The following is a 19,053-nucleotide window of genomic DNA, read 5'->3' on the forward strand; positions in this document are numbered from 1 at the left end:
GCCCCCTTGAGAGCCAGTCTGGCCTGAACAGGAAGATGGCCGGGTTGACATGGCAAGGACGGCTGACTTGCCCAAGGTCCCATTGCCGCCAGAAATGAAGTCGGACCAAAACTTCAGTCTCTTGTAGACCAAGCCACTTCCTGTGTCCTGAAGGGCCTGAGCAGCACCGAAAAAGTGCTGGAGATAAAAGCCAGAAGGACCTTCTGGTGAAGGCGAGGGCACGGGGGTGCGGTCTGAGGCAAGGGGGTAAGGGAGAGGACGTGAGACAGTCCCCGCGGACCATTTAAGAAGTCCGTGTAGATGCGCACAAGCCACCAGAGGGAACTAAGCTCTTGCCACCCCTACCCTGTGTCTGTCAGTCCATCTCTGGGAGCACCGAGGAGCCTGAGGGAAATTCCAGTGACCGACAGCTCCAAACACAAACACTGCCCTAAGCCCCAGGCAGCCCCATCTCTCCTCCTACACCAATTCCAACAGCCTCCTCACTTTCTTTTTTTTTAAAAAAAAAAAAAAAAAAAGGCATTTCTTCCCAGAGGGGCATCCAACAAAACATCCTTTCTTCTTGGAATGTTGAGCACATTTTCACAAAATGTACTATTTCCTGTGCTCTGTTATGCACACTCATTCGGTAAATATTTTCTTAGCACCTGCTGTAGGTGACCCTGGATGGAACCCAGGACTTAAACCGGACCAACCGGTGCTCCTGAGGGTGGGTGGGAAAATCGGGAGGAGCCTAAGGACTGGAATTCCTGCCTGAATTCAGAGTTCCAATCGCACTGACGGCAAGCCCCCTCCCCTCCTTGGCCTCGGCTTCCTCTCCTTAAAATGAGGGCACTGGACCATCTCTAAGGTCCCCTCCAGCCCTGTCTGTCATTTTCTAAGTCTGGGCGGCCAAACACACGGAGCAAAGCAGCGGGCACAGAACGGGCTGCACGGGGAAACCTCCTCAGTAGCAGGGGTGGCGAGGGCACGTAGTAGGTCCTCAGGAAACCCAGGTAGGAAGAGTGTGGAAACTCCGGCCAGGAGAGGAAGTCTTCAACAACTGAAAACAGCATTTTTCACCTCTCAGACTGTGAGACTGAACAAGAGAAATACCTCGGGGCGGGGGGGGGGGGGGGGGCCGGGGGGCCTCAAAGAATCACAAAGGGAGCGGATTTGGGGACAGTCTCCTTAGAAGGAAATAGACCAATGTGGATCAAAGGCCTTGAAAACCTGGATACTATTTGATGCAGCAAATGAATCCTTCTGGTGACAGAACTCCAGGACACAACCGGACAAGAAGGCAAAGAGATGTGTATACAGATGTTCATCGGGCCTTGTTGACAACGGTCACAAACGGTGCATGGGAGAAGACCGCTGTTATGTACCTCCGGGGAAAGACCGCCTAGAAGGGACAAATGACAGGGTGGATCTGTGTTCACTGACGTGCAATGGGGGGGGGGGGGGGGTGGGGGGGACGTGGGGGAGGGGAAGAAGAAGATGATAGAGGAGGAGGGGGAGGGGGAGGGGGAGATGGAGGGGAGAAAGGAGGACAAGAATTATCGATAAAGGATGTTACAAATAAATTAACAGCAGCTATCTCTGGTGGGTAGGGTCACGGATGGACATGATACTTTGATGGTCTGTACCTTCTAATATTCATAGTACATATGGATTATTTTTGCAATCTGAAAAGAGGGAATTCTGTTTTCCAAAGGCCTTGTCACAGACTGACGGGAGTAACTCCAGACTCCAGCCCTCTGCTTTGCCCCCGCAGTGCTCTGCCTCACCTACTGGAGAAGTCGGGGCATTCCCTGCAAGTGTTCCCAAGCATCCTAGGCCTTGGGTGGGGCTGGCAGCCGGCTGGGGTCCTGGTCCCGCAGCAGGAACCCCACTGGAACGGAACAGCTGCTTTCTTCCATCCCCTCGCCCAGCTCTTCCCGAAGCTGTCAAGCACGCAGCACTTTCTCTCCACTTGTAAGATGCTGTGACACTTCATCAACCATGTCCTAAAGGGCCATGCTCCAGCAACATGTCCTCACAAGAAAGATGCACCAGACCAGGCCGGGACAGCCAAGGTCCCTCAGCCTGTATTCCTGGAGGCAGCCCATGTGCAGGAGCTTTTCCCTAAAAGCCACATCCCAGAGCTGAGCCAGGACAGCCGAGCTGAGGGCAAGACCCCAGGATTCTGGAGCGCTAGGACGAGGAAGAACACAGATACACATCTCAGTTCATTTCCCGTAGGGCGGATGTGAGGGCTGGAAAGGAGGAAGGGCCTCTGATGTCACCCAGTGAAACAGAGGCTGAGCTCCCATCTGTACACCAGGCTCAGGGTGCTGGTTAAGCTCCCCACTGACCAAACCGCTCCTCCAACATGGCACAGACACCACACTCCCAGTCCCTAGCAGACTCTTAATTCCACCCCACAGCCCCTTGCAGGCCCCTGGCCTGCCCGTCTACCTCCTCTGCGCCCACAAAACTCTGCTCCCTGCAGCAAGCCAGGCTCCATGGGCAGGACTCCTGACACTCCCTCCCCTCGAGTAGCCTGCCCCCTACTGGGAGTGCCCTTCCTGCTCATCCCTTTGTCAAATTCCACACCTTGCCCCCTTTACAGATGGAGAAACTGAGGCTTGCGACAAGAAGTGACTGCCTAAGATTGCCCCGATCACCGGTATCAGACCAGATCTCTGACCCCTCCTCATCAGTTGCCCCTTTTCTGAGAACTGAGTTCTGGAACTCTGGACCTGGGTGCCAGAGAGTGGACACTCCCTATGCTCCCTCCAAAATGGATGATCCTAAAGCCTCAGCTCTCCCGAGGTCTCCTTATTTCTGCCTTCAGGGGACCCTCAGAGTTCAAGGCTGGCGGAGGAGGATTCAGTGAACTGGCTCATGCAGGCTCGCCTTGCATAGACACAGAGCTCCTGGATCCAGCGTTGCATGGAGGGGTGAGGCAGGCCTGCTGCCACCTGCTCACGGTGTTACCCGGAGAGACAGCCTCAGCCTCTCTGTGCCTCGGTTAACTCAATTAACAAGCGATGACGGTGATAATACCCATGTGCTCCGGTTACTATGGCTACAGAACTAATGGGCCCAAGATGTAGGCTTTAAAACAACATTTATGCCACTCACAAAATGATGGCTTGGCCAGGATAGCCCGTCTCTGCTTCATTCAACATCAGTTGGAACGACTCAAAGGCTAGGGTTGGAATCCTCTATGGCTCGTGAAGGCTTGGTCTCCCGCAGACAGTGGTGGGTTCTGGTGGGGACCAGAGCTGGGGCTGTAGTTAGAGCCCCTGCAAATGGGCTCCCACGCTGCCTCATGCATGGCAGCTGGGTTCCAAAGGCCAGCTTCCTATGTGAGAGAGACAGAGAGAGAGAGAGAGACAGACAGGATAAAGATCTGGAAAGAAGCCGTATCACCAGAAGTCACATCCTCTCCCTCTACCACATTCCTTTCAACGAGGTGGTATCAAAGTCCCACTCACAGTCAGGAGGAGGAGAACTATGCTCTGCCTCTTTCAGGGGGAGGTGCTAGAGGCAAATGAGACCAAAAGAATTTCTGTGCCATCTTTGGAAAGTACACAATCACACCAGGTCACTGAGGGGTTCAGGAAGACTCAATGGAACAAGACCTAGAGTGGCCCGTGGCCTGTGGTGGGTACCACGGTGGTCGCTGCCTACAAGAATGTGCAGGAGTCTGGACGCTACAGCTTGGAAACCGATGGCCCTGCCCTGAAGATGAAGCTGGAATCTGTCCTCTCTACCCCAAGCCCAAAAGCTCAAGGCTCACGGCAGCACCCTCATTTGAGTGAAGCAGAGCCTGCTTATGATAAGAGCCCCAGAAAACCCTGTTAGTGAGAGTTCTCCCCATGTGCCTCCACCCCCCACACACATCCCATCCCAAAATTATTGCTGAAGGTCGCAGATTAGGAGCCAAGGGTATTGGTCCTCAAGAAACCACACAGTCCTACACAAGACCCAGAGTACCAAGGCAAGCCACCTGGAAAGGAGACAGAAACCTCTGCCAACTGTAGGGCCACTTCCAGAAAGCAGAGGTCTTCTAGGCCAGCAGAAACGGTCTGCTGGCACACTGTTACTCCTGGCCCACCCAGGGGGCCTGGGAAGCCTTGTCCGAGGCCAAATTGTGATGGGGGGGGGAAGGGTCCACCCTCTCTTAACAAGTCTTCCCCTGCCCCTGCCGATGAAGACCACACCACTCAAATTTCAGCTGAAAATACCCCAAATATCACTGCTCTCAGAGGGCTTTGGTTGTGACCTCACAGTGCATTTCTAATGGTGGAAAATCAGGCAAGTGACAGAGAAGACAAGCAAGGGCCCTGCCTAGCCGCCCACCCCCCACCCCCCACACACACATCCCAGCAGCCCTGAGCGCCTCGCACAACACGAACAGGCGGCCAGGAACCAGATCAAACACAACATGTCGGGGCCGGAGAGAACTCTAGAAATCATCCTACACATCCCCTTTGTTTCTGAGAGAATCAAAATGAGGTCCAGAATGGGAGAAAAAAAAAAAAAATGGCCCTCCTCTGCTGACTCCTTGCAGGGCCAGGGCCCCTGGGCTGAAGCTGTGATTCATGCCCAGGTGGGTGGCCCCGGGCCACGAGCCCTACGGGGCCAGGCCTGGGCACCCACTCAGATGAGCTGGTTCAAAGACTGCCTGCAACTGGGGGAGAGGCAGTCCTGAGATCCTTGGGTCCAGCCCCAGGGGGTAGGCCCAGTTTCCTAACCTGTAGGACCCAGTGCCAAGTGAGGGGCAGAAAATTCCCCTTTCCAGTGAAAGGAAAGTGAAAATGCAGAGCCCCTTGGTCAAACACTATTACGAATTTCCAGACAGTGAGAGAAGAGTGTTAAAGCAAGTGTGGGGCCCTCTGAGGATGGGGCCGACGCTGAGGCATAGACTGCATGCCCGTGAAGCCAGCCTTCCGGAAGCTTCCTGCGAACCATCCACCCCATCCCTCCGAAGCACCTCTTGGAGCTGCCCTCCCTCCATGACCTCCATGCCACGCTCCATGTCCTCCCTCCGACCTCCATGCCACGCTCCACTTCAAGCTGCCCCTCACACACACTCGCCAGGCTGCCCCTCCCACCTGCTCTCCAGACAGCAGCCAGAGTTGCTTTTGATTTGTTTTTTTTTTTAAGATTTATTTATTTGAGAGACAGAGAAAAAGACAGCATGGGGGAGAGGGACAGAGGAAAAGGGAGAGAGAGTCTCAAGCCAGTCCATGCTGAGCAGGGAGCCCGACGCAAGCCCAGTGTCACCGCCCTGAGATCGCCACCAGAGCCAAAGCCCAGAGTCAGAGGCTTAACTGACCGTGCCACCCAGGTGCCCCGAAAGTCACCTTTGAAAATGTCACATGTGATGACATCATCCTCTGTTGGTAACAGTTCCGTGTCTTTCCCTGGGGCATAAAGACCAAATGCTTTAACACAGCCCATGGCACCCGAGGGACCCAGCCCCTGCCACCAGGCAACCTTGGCTTGTGCCACCCTCTTTGCAATTCTCTGAGCTTCTGCCACTGCCAAGTTCCCTCTTGCTCGTGTGTCATATCCCAACAAACCCACCACGTCCTCCTAAGCCCGTCAGGACCCCGTGTGGTACTACAGACCTCTCCTTAGCACTTTGCACTGGTGTGATTTCAGCTGTGTGTGTGGGGGGGGGCGGTGAATAATGCCTGTCCCCAGAGGCAGAAGCCAGGTCTGGCGGCATTTACCACTACCCCCCCACCACCCCCCGTGCCTAACACGGTGTGTGTGCACAAGTCCCGTGATAAATGACTTGACTAATAACCCAGTGCCACATACATGGAAATGCCAGGGCTGACAGTGTGCGTGCGTTCATACAGGCACCAGGATGTCTTCCCAACTGTAACAAGAAGACAAGAATACCTTCCTTTATCGAATGGTGCAAGGGTGAGAATGGGTATGAAAAGCAGCTGGTACAAGAGAGCAATTCAGTAAGTGTCTATTAAGTGTTTGTGGGGAAACACACACAGGCCTGGGGCAAGGGGGCACATCTCTCTTGTGTCCCTGCCCCCAAGTATCTGGGATTCTAGGAAAAAGCTCTTGGAGTCACTTATTTCTCCTGCCAGATCAGAGGTCTAATGCCATTTCCCTTCTTGAGGAATATCCATTTAAAGAGGGACTTCTGGGGCACCTGGGTGGCTCAGTCGTTAAGCATCTGCCTTCAGTTCAGGTCATGGTCCCAGGGTCCTGGGATGGAGCCCCGCATCGGGCTCCCTGATCAACAGGGAGTCTGCTTCTCCCTCTCCCGCTCCCCCTGCTTGTGTTCCCTCTCTCACTGTGTCTCTGTCAAATAAACAAACAAAATCTTAAAAAAAAAAAAAAAAAGAAATAAAGAGGGACTTCTGGTAAATGAACTTGGGTTGCAAAAGTCCCCTCAGCCAGGCAGAGTATGTGGGTCGGGGAGGGAACGTTCAAATCCAGCTGGGACTAGTTCCAAACCCAGATCCCATTCTACGTCAGGTTGCCTTTTGGGGGAAATGTTTGACCCAACTGAATTAATTTTAGCCTCAGTGAGGTTTAGCCTAAACCCTAATTCAAATCTCACTTACCTAACTTGTGGTATCAAGAGAAGCAGGGTGGACACCCAACCCTACCCGTAGGCACAGAGCTGCCCAGGCTGCATCCAGCTTTCTTGCTCCTGCGGAGCTTCCTGAAGTTCAGACTCAAAGAAAAGGTTATCGAGTGGCCTGGTCAACTTTGACAGAAGGCGAGCTGCCCCTCCCTGCCAGGCCACCCGCCGGGGACAGGAGCAGCAAGAGGGCTGCCGCTGAGCCTCTCCTGCAGCCTTACCTTGGCTTTGCCCTCCCAGGCAGGGTCTGCAGCACCCGGAGGTCCTGTCCGGCCTGGCAACAGCTGGGCATTGTGTGGCCCCCACCAACAGCTGTCCAGGGTGTCTGGAGAGGGAATGGCTGCCGCTTGCATCCAAACGAGGCTGCAGGCAGAGGGAACTGAACCCCTGCAGAAGCCGGGCTCCTCTGGCCTGCACAACTGAGACTCTGCAGGGAGCCGAAGAGCCTTTATAAAGAGGCCTAATCAGAACCACCTCCCATCTGTCCTGCTTTCGTTCTTCCTCAGAGCACATTCGGTCTATTCATCTGTGAAAGCTTAAAAAACAATTCCTTGAGGTCCTTCAGCAGGAATCCCATTCCTCAGAAGAGGAAATTGAGACTAGGGAATGATTCTCTTCCGTGGCAGCAGGGCAGTCATACTGAGTGCTTGCTGTATGCTTCCTGAGAGCTCTGCGGAACTACCTCAGTTAAATTCGGGGGAGTGTAGCCCATTGCCAGCCTCAGTCTACAGGTAACACCTGGGAGCTGGGGAAAGCTACGTAACTTGTTCCAGGTGACACAGCTAGGAAAAAACAAACAAACAAACAAACAGCCTGGGTTTGAACCCAGGTTTGCGTGACTGCAAAGGCCGGGCACGAGGCTAGCCTGCCAGCCATTTCCCGGAAATGGCCCCTCTGGGAGGTTCCCACTCCAAGTCCAGAGCAGCAAGACTCCAGTCATGCCTGGGCCCCGCCTGTCAAAGAGGCCACACCTGCCGCCAAGCCTTGTCCTAACGCCTCTCTCAGACCCCACACTGACACACAAGTCTGTGAACCCACAGCTCTCAAGGAAGTAGGGCCCAAAGCATGATGTCCAACCCACCTTTCCTGGAAAACGCTGCCGCCCCCATCATAAGTTCCCATTCCAAGAAACTAACCACACAGAGATGTTTACTAAAACACAACCTTAGCTCTGAGGGATTTACCGCTAGGAACTCCCAGGTGTGTGAAGTCCCAGGCACTGTTTCGGGCCCTTGAGATTGGGCTATGAGTAAGACAGACAAGGTCCCCGCCCTCGTGGAGCTTACGTTCCAGTGGGAGAGACCATAAACAAATATACACATAGAACAGTAGGAGGGAGTAAGAACTCTGAAGAAGAAAAAAACCAAGGTAAGGGGATGGAGGGAGACTTGGCTGCTATTTTAGGTGAAGCGATCAGGGAAGGCCAATTTGAGGAGGTAACACTGGGCAAAGACTCGATAAACAGGGAGTTGGCTATGGGAGATGAGCATTTTAGGCAGCGAAAACTGCAAGTGCAAAGGCCCTGAGGCAGCAACAATGTGATGTAGCATGAAGGGCAGTGTGGCCAGAGTAGAGTGAACTGAGGGTACGGTAGTAAGAAATGAGGTCATGGAGGTCAAGGGCCAGATCATGGAGGGCCTCGTGAGCCCGCAGAAGAATTTGGACTTCATTCTAAATGTAAGAGAAATTGGAAGTTTCGAGCGGGGTAATGATATAATCCTACAGATTTTTTTTTTTTTTGCTTGAATAACGCAAATTTATTTTCTCACACTTCTGGACACTATACATTCATGAGTAAGGTGTCAGCAGGTTTCTTTTTTCCCACTTTTATTGAGATATAATTGACATACAGCACTGTATGAGTTTAAGGTGTACAGCGTAATGACTTAATATTTATTGTGGGATAATTACCACAAAACATTTAGTTAGCCTCCATCATATACAGGTAACAAAAAAGAAGGAAAATATTTTTCCCCTCATCATGAGTAATTTTACAATTTACTCTCTTAGCAACTTTCAGATATACCATACAGTAGTGTCAACTGTTAGATCCCCAGTACTTGTCTTATAACTGGAGTTTTGTACATTTGAGCACCTCCATCCAATCCCCCCACCTTCTCTTGGTAACCACAAATCTGATCTTTTTCTATGAGTGTGGTTTTGTTTTTTTAGATTCCACATATAAGTGAGATCATACAATATTTGCCTTTCTCTGCCTGACTTACTTTTCTTAGCATAATGCATCAAGGTCCATCCATCCATGTTGTTGCAAATGGAAGGATTTTCTTCTTTTTTATGAGTGAAGAGTATTTTGTATATATATGTGTATATATACATACACATATATATACATGTGTATCTCCACATTTTCTCTGTTTATCTGTTGATGGAATGATGAATATTTTCTATTATATATATATTATATATATATATATATATATTTTTTTTTTTTAGAGAGGGGGATGGGGGCAGAGGGAGAGGGAGAATCTTAAGCAGGCTCCACACCCAGCACAGAGCCTGATACGGGGCTCAATCTCACGACCCTGAGACCACAACCTAAACCAAAATCAAGAGTCGGACAGATACTCAACCGACTGAGCCACCCAGGCGCCCAGAATGATGAATATTTTCAAAGATCACTATGCTAAGTAGACACATGACCACCAGAGAGTATACTGGTTTGGTACTGCTGCATAGCAAACAGCCACAAAAGCTCAATGGCATTTGATAATACAGTTGTTCTCAAAGTTTTTAGTTTCAGGGCACCTTTATACACTTAAAAATTACCAAGGACCCCACCCCAAACAACTTTTGTATATGTTATTTTTATTGATACTGAAGTGTATTAAAAATCTTAACTGTGAGAAATTTTTAAATATTAATTCCCTTTAAAATAACAATAATAAACCAATTACATGTTAACATACAAAACTTTTTTTTTAAGATTTTATTTTTTTAAGTAATTTCTACACCCAAAGTGAGCTCGAACTCACAACCCCAAGATCAAGAGTCACACACTTTATTGAGTGAGCCAGCCAGGTGCCCGCCCCACCCCCCCCCGCAGCTTTTTTAAGATTTTATTTTTTTTTAGTAATCAAAACTTTATTTTTAGTTTTAGTTAGAGAGAGAGAGAGAACGCGAGTGGGTGGGGGCAGAGGGAGAGAGAGAAGAGAATCTTAAGCAGGCTCCACCACAGCTCAGTCTCATCACCCTGAGATCATGACCTGAGCCGAAATCAAGACTCGGACACTTAACCAACTGAGCCACCCAGGTGCCCCAGTAATCAAAACCTTTTAATTAAAACCACAGCATTTTATTAAAACCACTGCACCAAAACAAAACAAATATATAGCATTATTTGCATTTTTGCAAATCTCTTCACGATCTGGCTCAAAAGAAGGCAATTGAATTATGGTATCTGTTTCTACATTCAATCAGTTGCAATATGAAGTTCTGGTTGAGGAACAGGATGAAAAAGGAGACTTACTCAGATGTAGTTAGAAAAAGGAAGAGTATTTTAACAGCTTTTTCAGTATTGTGGATTTTCTTCTTTGGTACTACACTAAAACTCAACATGTCATTGTTTCAAAAAGGCTAGTAGCAATGTGGGAACTGAATCTAAATGAACTTTTAACACACTGATATATCAAAACCCACTGATTGATCTTGACCATTAAATGCATATTTACCCATGCATGATTTCATAACAACCTGCATTAGTCATTTGAAAAATATTAGTTCGCTGAGTTTATATAGATCTTCTAAATGTTGATAAATTTCCTCAAACAACATTCTAAAACTCACATTCATTAATATCACCAATGATCTCATCGGGAGTGTCTTTAGGTATTAGGAAGCCATCAAACTCAGCGAGTTATGTACAAGTTTTCAGAAGTTCTAATTTTCCGTTCAAAGCTCTAATTTAATCCTTGTCAACATATCCTGTAAACTCTTTTCTTTGAAGTGACAAGTCCATTTCATTCATTTTTGAGAAAGGGTCTGAGAGATACCCAAATATGAACACTCATAGTTTGTTTTCACTAGCTCTTTCCAGTAAAAACTATGTTCCATGAAAAAAGCAGCTAGTCCAACTCACAACTCAAGCAACTAACTGCACTGGTGCATCTCCTTGTCACAACCCCCATACATCATATGCAGAAGTGCTTTGTGCCTACTTCCTATCTCATCACCCGGACTATGAAAGAGCAGTGTGCTCAAAAGTTGATATTTAACAAAATCAGTATTTTTTCCTGCTTCGTCCAGAACATTTTTAAGTGGAACTGGCATTTTTTACTCTAAGTATGTGGCATTGAAGAATAAAATGACTACTACTGGAAAGCGGTACCAGGGCCTCGATTCATATTCAAGTACCAGCAGTTTTACCCACCTGTGGTAGGCAGAATAATGCCCCACCACCAAGATGTCCATGACCTAATCCTTAGGACCTGTGAATCTCTTCTGTTGCATGGCAAGGTGAAATTAAAGTCACTGGTCAGCCAACCTTGAGATGGGGGATATTTTACTGGGTCATGTGGGTGGACCCAATGTAATCACAAGGTTCCTTATAGATGAAAGAGGGTAGGGAGCAGAGTCCGTGTCAGTGTTAGAGAGAGACCGTAGGATGCTACACTGCTATCTTTGAAGATGGAGGAAGGAGGCACCAACCAAAAAGTGCAGGTGGCCTAGAAGCTGGAAAAGACAAGGGAACAGTCTCCTGGAGAGCCTCCAGAAGGAATGCAGCCCTAGGAATGAAACCTAGCTGTTAGCCCAGGGAGATCCATTCCCAACTTCTGACCTCCAGAACTGTAAGGTTTATGGGATTTTATGTCATTTATGGGATTTTAAGTCATCTATAGGATTTTAAGTCATTTGGAACATTTTCCTCAATTCATGATGAAACTTCATACTCATTAGCATACTCCCCATTTCTCTGCAAACCTCCAGCTCTAGGCAACCACTCATGTATTTTCCATATCTATGGATTGCCTGGTCATTTCATAACCAGGAACCATGGAATCATGCGATATGTGGTCTTTTATATCTGACTTTTTTTTACCTCATGTAATGGTTTCATGGTTCATCCATTGCTGCAGCATGTGTCACAGTATTACATTTCTTTTTATTGCTAAATACTATTCAATTGTGTAGCCGTTTTGCCATTCAGTTGATGTATATTTGGGTTGTTTCCTCTTTTGGGCTCTACAGTAGCCCCCCCTTATCTGTGGGGGATAAGTTCCAAGACCCCCAGTGGATGACTGAAATCATGGATCGTACCGACCCTAAATATACTAGTTTAATTTATAAGTTAGGCACAGTAAGAGATTAACAACAATAATGAATAGAATAAACCTAACAATATACTACAATAAAAGTTATTATGCGAACGTGGTCTCTCTCCCAAAATATCTTATTGTACTGTTCTCATCCTTCTTCTTGTGATGGTGTGAGATGATAAAATGCCTACGTGATGAGATGAAGCGAGGGGAATGACATAGGCACAGCGATGTAGCGTCAGGCTACTATTGACCTGACCATATGTCAGAAGGAGGATCATTTGCTTCTGGACTACGGTTGACCATTAGTAACATGACATCATGGAAAGCATACCACAGATAAGGAAGGACTACTGTGATGAATATTACCATCATAAACATTTGTGTGCAAGTTTTTCTATGAACACATATTTTCAGTTTTCTTGGGCATACATCTGGGAGTGAAAATGCTGGGGCATATGATAACTCTATGTTTTTTTTTTTTTTTAAGATTTTATTTATTTATTTGACAGACAGAGACACAGTGAGAGAGGAAACACAAGCAGGGGGAGTGGGAGAGGGAGAAGCAAGCTTCCCGCGGAGCAGGGAGCCCAATGTGGGGCTCGATCCCAGGACCCTGGGATCATGACCTGAGCCAAAGGCAGACGCTCAACGACTGAGCCACCCAGGCGCCCCTGATAACTCTATGTTTAACATGTTAAGGAATGTCCCCACTGTTCTCCAAAGTGGCTGCATCATTTTACATTCCCACTAACAGGGCATGAGGGTTCCATTTTCTCCATACCCTCGTCGACACTTGTTATTATCTCTCTTTTGATTATAGCCATCTTGCTGGATGTGAAGTGATACCTTATTGTGCTTTTGAACTGCACTATCCTGATGGCTAGTGATGTTGAGCATCTTCTTGTGTGTTTACCGGCTACCTGCCTATCTTATCTGGTTAACTGTCTATTCATCCTCTGCCCATTTTTTAAAATTGGGCTATCTTTTTGTTATTGCATTATAAACATTCTTTATACATTCTAGGAACACCTCCCTTTTCAGAAATATGACTTGTAAATATTTTGTCCTATTCTGTGAGTTGTCTTTTTCACTTTCTTGATAGTGTTCTTTGAAGCATGAAAGTTTTCAATTCTGATGAAGGGCAATTTATCTATTTTTTTCTTTGGTCACTTGTGATTTTGGTGTCATACCTAAGACACTACTGCTAAATCCAAGGTCATAAAGATTTATGCGTATGGTTTCTTTTAAGATTTTTATGGTGTTAGCTCTTACATGTAAGGTCTTTGATGCACTGTGAGTTAATTTTTGCACCTGGTATGAGACAGGGGTTTGAATTCATTCTTGAGCATCTGGATATCCAGTTTTCTCAGAACCATTTGTTGAAAAGACTATTCTTTCTCCATTGAATGGCCTTGGAAGGCTTGTAGAAAACCAACTGACCATAATGATGATGGCTTATTTCTGGACCCTCAATGATAATCCATTTACTTACATGTCTATCCTTATACTGGTACCAAACTGTCTTGATAACTGTAGCTTTGTAGTAAGTTTTAAAATGGAGAAGGGTGAGTTCTCCAACCTTGTTCTTTTTGGTTTTTGGCTATCCTGGGCCCTTTACATTTCTCTATGAATTTTAGAATCAGCTTACCAATCAGCTGGAATTTTGATACAGACTGCGCTGAATCTGTAGATCAACTTGGAGAGTATTGCCTTCTTAGCATTAGTAAGTTTTCTGATCCATGAAAATGGGATGTCTTTCCATTTTTTATGCTAATGTAAATGGAATCACTTTCTTAATTTCACATTCAGATTGTTCACTGCAAGTGTATAGAAATACAAATATTTTTATATTTGGATCTTGTATTCTGCAACCTTGATAAACTCTTTTATTTTTTCTAATGGTTTTTTTAGTGAGGTGTTCTGACTACAGCCTGCTGTATGGTGTTGAATAGAAGTGGTGAGAGCAAACCTCCTTGTCCTGTTCCTGGTCTTAGGAGGAAAGCATTCGATGTTTCACTATTAAATATGAGGTTAGCTGTGGGATTTTTGTGTTTGGGGGAAGTTCCCTCTATTCCTAGTTTGTGAATATTTTTATCAGAAGAGGTATTATTCTATCAAATGTTTCTTCTGCATCCATTGAGATGACTGTTTTTTCCTTTATTTCCCTTTACTCTACTGATATGGTATATTACATTATTTGATTTTCTGATGTTAAACCAATCTTGAATTCCTGGGATAAATCCCACTTGGTCATGATGTGTAAGGTTTGTTTTTTAATATGTTTGTAGATTCAGTTTCCTAGTTTTTTTTTCTTCTTCCTTGAGGATTTTTTTTTTTTTGGCCCCTTTTCCTAAGATATATTCGTCTGTGGTTTTCTTCTCCCATGACATCTTTACCTGGTCTTGGTATCAGAGTAATGCTGACCCCATAGAATGAGTTGGGAAATGTGCTCTCCTCTTCTATTCTTGGAAGTTTGTAAAAAATTGACATTAATTATTCTTTAAATATATGGTAGAATTCATAAATGAAGCCTTCTGGATCTGGTCTCTTTATGGGTAGTTTTGCTTATTTCTAATCATCAATTCAATCTCTTTACTTGCTATATGGGTCTATTCAGATATTCTGTCATTTCTTCAGTTTCCATAAATTTTGTCTAAGAATTTGTTCATTTCCTGAGTTATCTCATTTGTTGTCATACAGTTGTTCATTGTATTCTCTTATAATCCTTTTAATTCCTAAAATCATTCCTGATTTTAGCAATTTCAGTCTTCTCTCTTTCTTACTTGGTCAATTTAGCGAAAAGCTTATCAACTTTATTGATCTTTTCATGTAACTTTTCATCCTGTTGATTTTCTCTGTTGTTTTTCTATCCTCTATATCATTAATCCCTACTCTAATCTTCTTTATCATCTTCATCCTGCTTGCTTTGAGTTTAGTTTACTTTTCTTTTTCCAGAATCTTAAGGTAGAAGATCATGTTGATTTGAGATCTTCCTTCTTTTTAATATAGGCATTTACAACTATAAATTTCTCTCTAAGCTCTGTTTTAGCTGCATCCCATAAGTTTTGGTATGTTGTATCTTCATTTTCATTCATTTCAAAGAATTTTTTGTCATTGTGATTTCTTCTTCTACCATTGGTTATTTGAAAGTGTGTTGTGTAATTTACAGATATTCGTGGCTTCCAAATTTCCTTCTGTTGTTGATTTCTTTTTTTAAAAAAGATTTTATTTATTTATTTACTTGAGAGAGTGAGAGAGAGAGAGCACAAGCAGGGGGAGCAGCAGAGGGAGAGGGAGAAATAGGCTCCCTGCTGAGCAGGGCACCTGATGCAGGGCTCGATCCCAGGACCCTGGGATCATGACCCGAGCCGAAGACAGACTTAACCGATTGAGCGACCCAGGCGCCATTCTGTTGTTGATTTCTAATCTCAGTCTTTGTGGCCAGAGAACACACTCTGTATTATTCTCATCCTCTTGAATTTATTATGATGTGTTTGGTCTGTCCTGGAGAATGTTCCATGTGCACGTGGATTCTGCTGCTGTTGTGCAGAATGTTCTACAGATATCTGCTATGTCTAGTTCATTTATAATGTTATTCCTAGTCTTTTATTTCCTTGTTGGTCTTCTGTCTAGTTTTCTATCTATTATTGAAGCTAAGATATTGAGGTCATAAACTATTATTGTTGAATTGTCTATTTCTACCTTCAGTTCCATCAGTTTTTGCTTAATGTATTTTAGGACACTATTAGGCTTATATATGTTTATAATTGTCACATTTTCCTGATGGATTTATTCTTTCATCATTATAGAATGTCCCTTCTTGTTCTTAGTAACTTTTTTTGTTTCAAAATCTACCTGATATTAGTACAACCACTACAGCTTTCTTATGGTTGCTGTTTGCATGATAAATTTTCTACATCATTTGACTTTCAATCTATTTTACCTGTGAATCCAAAGCATGCCTCCTGTAAACAGCATAGAGTTGGGTCTTGTTTTTTTTAATCCAGTCCACTGGATTGAACATCAGTGCCTATGTCAACACTATATAAAAGATATATAAGGTCTTCACGTTATTATAAAAACAATTTTGACCTCACAGATCCCCTTTAGTCCACCCTTTGAGAACACGTCAATAATAAGTATTTAGTTAGCTTATGCATGTGTGAGTTTGCTGGGAGTAAACTGATCTAGGCTGAGCCTGGCTGGATAATTCTCCTGGGACCAGCAGGCTGTTGCAGACATACCATTCTCTAGGTGACAACAGAAGCTCAAGATGTCAAGTGAAACAAATCTTTTAAGGATCTGCCTTATTGCATTAGTCAAAGCAAGTCACATGACCAAACCCAAAGTCAAGGGGCAAGAAAATACATTCCACCCCTTTGATCAGAAGAACTGCAAAGTCCACACAAAGCAGAAGAATACAAGAGTAATGTGGTCAATGATGCAATCTACACAGGGGCCAAAAGTGGGAGCGGAGGGGTCAGCAGAGAGCTATGAAAGCAGCCTGTGAAAGGGGATGGTGCCTTGCACTAGGGTAACAGCAGAGAGAGAGGTCAAAAGCAGATGGATCTGGGTACGCTCTTAGGCAAGTCAGTTCTTCCAAGCCTCCATCTCCTCCACCGTGAAAAGGTGTTACTATGACAATTAAATGAGATAATGCACACAAAGTTTTGCCCCCAATAGGCATTTGCTGTATGAAGGCTCTTACTATTATCTCTAATGGGAGTGAGGATGACTGAAGACCCTCACAGACTTCTAGTCAGGATCAAAGCACTGGGAGTAAAGGCCAGCACATAAAATACACTCCAGCTGTTCATTACTTCTATCTGTCAGCTTTCTAAGGAGATTTGAGGAGATTTACAGTAAAAGACACAGCTATATTAACACTATTAAAAGTAGGCTGAGGGAGAAAGAAAAAGGACTTGTCTCTTTGACTTAGTCCTTGAACTGATGAAACCACATAAAGAAAAGGATTTTACTCATTTTGCTCTCTATGGAAAGCATTCTGGTATTTCTGATGCAGCTAACCACATTTCCCAGAGATCTGCTACTATTTGGCTGGGTTTGGACAGAGGAGGTTAGATGGAGCTGGTTGGGGGGAGCTTCTAGATTAATTTAGATACTGCTTCATGGGGACTTCGTTTGTTTGATTTTCCCATCAGCATTCATCTGCAGGAAGAGATGATAATTTAGCTAGATGATCTCAGACAAGTTCTTAACCTCTTTGTACTTGAGTTCCTTTATCTGTAAAGTGGGGATATTACTAATAATACTTCCTTTGAGGACTAATTGAGTTAATATACATAATATGCACTTAGAGCAGAAACTGACACAGATGGTGCTACTAAGTTTTTCATATTATTGCTATCATTATTTAATAAAACCTAGGATGTTATTGCCCAGAAATGCTGGGCACAGCTTCATGAAGTCAGTTTGAGACTTAATTTTATTGCTTAGGAAAATCAGGATCTACATGTCTTCAGGAAACCAATGCTCTGCTCCTACTTTTAGAGCAAGAATCTACATTTCCTCTCTGATTGCTCCTCTCAGATTTGAAGGCCACAGGTGATCAGGAAGAAAGCCAAGTCCTACAGCTTGCTAAGACCCACACTGGGCATTTCCCTGCCCTCCCCCAGAGCATCCAGCCTGGCCATGTTCACAGTGCTTCCAGAGCTGTCACTAGGAGATAATAAAGACAGACATAAAGTTAGATCTACAATGCTCAAATGTGGGCTGGTCTTCAAAATCACATTTCTAAGTCCTTTCTTTTAAAGCTGAGGACATTGTGGCTCAGAGAAGATGAGCAACTTGCCCAAGGTCACACTGTTAGTGGCAGTACTTTCTCCCTGGCCCCAGTACCCATGGACTTTACCATAATACCTTTATAGACTCTGCAACAAAGCTCCCTCATTCAAGCTCCTTATCTTCAGTGTCTTGGATCCACCCTCTGGACAGAGTCTTGTAGACCCTTTTCTCGCCATGTCATTCTGCTCTGCCCCTCATAAAGCATAGATTACAGATGAGACCATTTCTCTAGATGATGTCTGCCCAGCCCAGAGGCTGGTGAGACAGTCCTCTCCATCATCCTAAACGTCATACTCCCTTTAATGTGGCTTGATAACCAATTGGCTTCCTTGGAAGTTCCCGTATGTTGACTCACAGGCTGCTTACCATCTACTGAAACGCTGCGGCCCCCACAGATGCTATTGCTAGGCAACGCCTCCCCCTACTCCAGCATCTCACACTCAGAGCACCTGGCACTAGCTCAGTGGCTCACCCTGAGAGGCTCAGAGCGCTCTGGCTGCCTGGCTTCACTGCCTTCTGCAAAGGAGGGAATTGGGACTGCAACCCAAGAAGAGGACTCCAAGGCAACCTGCTCCACAGGTACCTACCAGACAGGACCACCGCCGAATTCAGGGCTCGCCCCGCATTCTCCTGGGTGGAAAGAAACCAGTCTTGATGCTCCCAATCTTGCTTCCCTGAAACTCTCTCAACCTTTTCTTGGGACCCTCAAACAATCGATCTCTGCCCATCCCCTTCTGAGTCTACCTAGCCCCTAGAGATCCATAGAGATGATCACGAAAACTGTCCATGCTCTGCGGTGGGGAGAAAGCAGATTGAAGAATGGTATGGGAAGTATGGCACGGCATTTTTTCGCAAAAACAAAAAATCTTTTGTTTTATTTATTGAATTATATTCAATCATATGATCGTAGAAAAGATAACATTTTTGGTTTTTTTTTTTTTTAAGATTTTATTTATTTATTTGACACAGAGAGAGGGAACACAAGCAGGGGGAGTGGGAGAGGGAGAAGCAGGCTTCCCGCGGAGCAGGGAGCCCGATGCGGGGCTTGATCCCAGAACCCTGGGATCATGACCTGAGCCAAAGGCAGACGCTTAACGACTGAGCCATCCAGGCGCCCCAAAAAGATAACATTGTTAAGAGCGCTCAGTTACCTCTGAAAGCTAGGCTGGTGTTAGGTGGGGGTGCTACAGCTTTCTGCTGTATACATTTCAGCATCTTCTGAACTGGTGAATATGTGTGTTAATGTTAAATGTGTTAATTAAATGGATGGATGGATGGAAGGAAGGAAAGAAGGAGAGAAGGAGGGAGGGAGGGAGGGAGGGAGGGAGGAAGAAAGGAAGGAAGGAAGGAAGGAAGGAAGGAAGGAAGGAAGGAAGGAAG

General features: G+C 45.5%; 1 protein-coding gene across 2 annotated transcripts in view; it reads right to left on the reverse strand.

Annotated features, from left to right (window-relative positions):
- OXTR (oxytocin receptor) overlaps positions 1-6,848 on the reverse strand; it is a 31,770-nt gene extending 24,922 nt beyond the window's left edge. The window contains exons 1-2 of one of the 2 annotated variants that reach the window (XM_073901786.1): positions 6,814-6,848; positions 3,109-3,331 (exon numbers count right to left, since the gene is read on the reverse strand). In XM_073901786.1, coding sequence (XP_073757887.1) covers positions 3,109-3,155 — 47 coding nt within the window. In that variant the 5' untranslated portion in view covers positions 3,156-3,331; positions 6,814-6,848. Of the gene's footprint in view, positions 1-3,108; positions 3,332-3,979; positions 4,130-6,813 lie in introns of those variants that run through there. The other variant, XM_073901784.1, reaches the window with a different exon arrangement.
- Positions 6,849-19,053: the final 12,205 nt, after the last annotated feature.

The sequence above is a fragment of the Callorhinus ursinus genome, unplaced genomic scaffold (assembly GCF_003265705.2).
Source record: "Callorhinus ursinus isolate GAN/ISIS: 27379988/994484 unplaced genomic scaffold, GSC_fseal_2.0 scaffold15, whole genome shotgun sequence".
Classification (NCBI taxonomy): domain Eukaryota; kingdom Metazoa; phylum Chordata; class Mammalia; order Carnivora; family Otariidae; genus Callorhinus; species Callorhinus ursinus.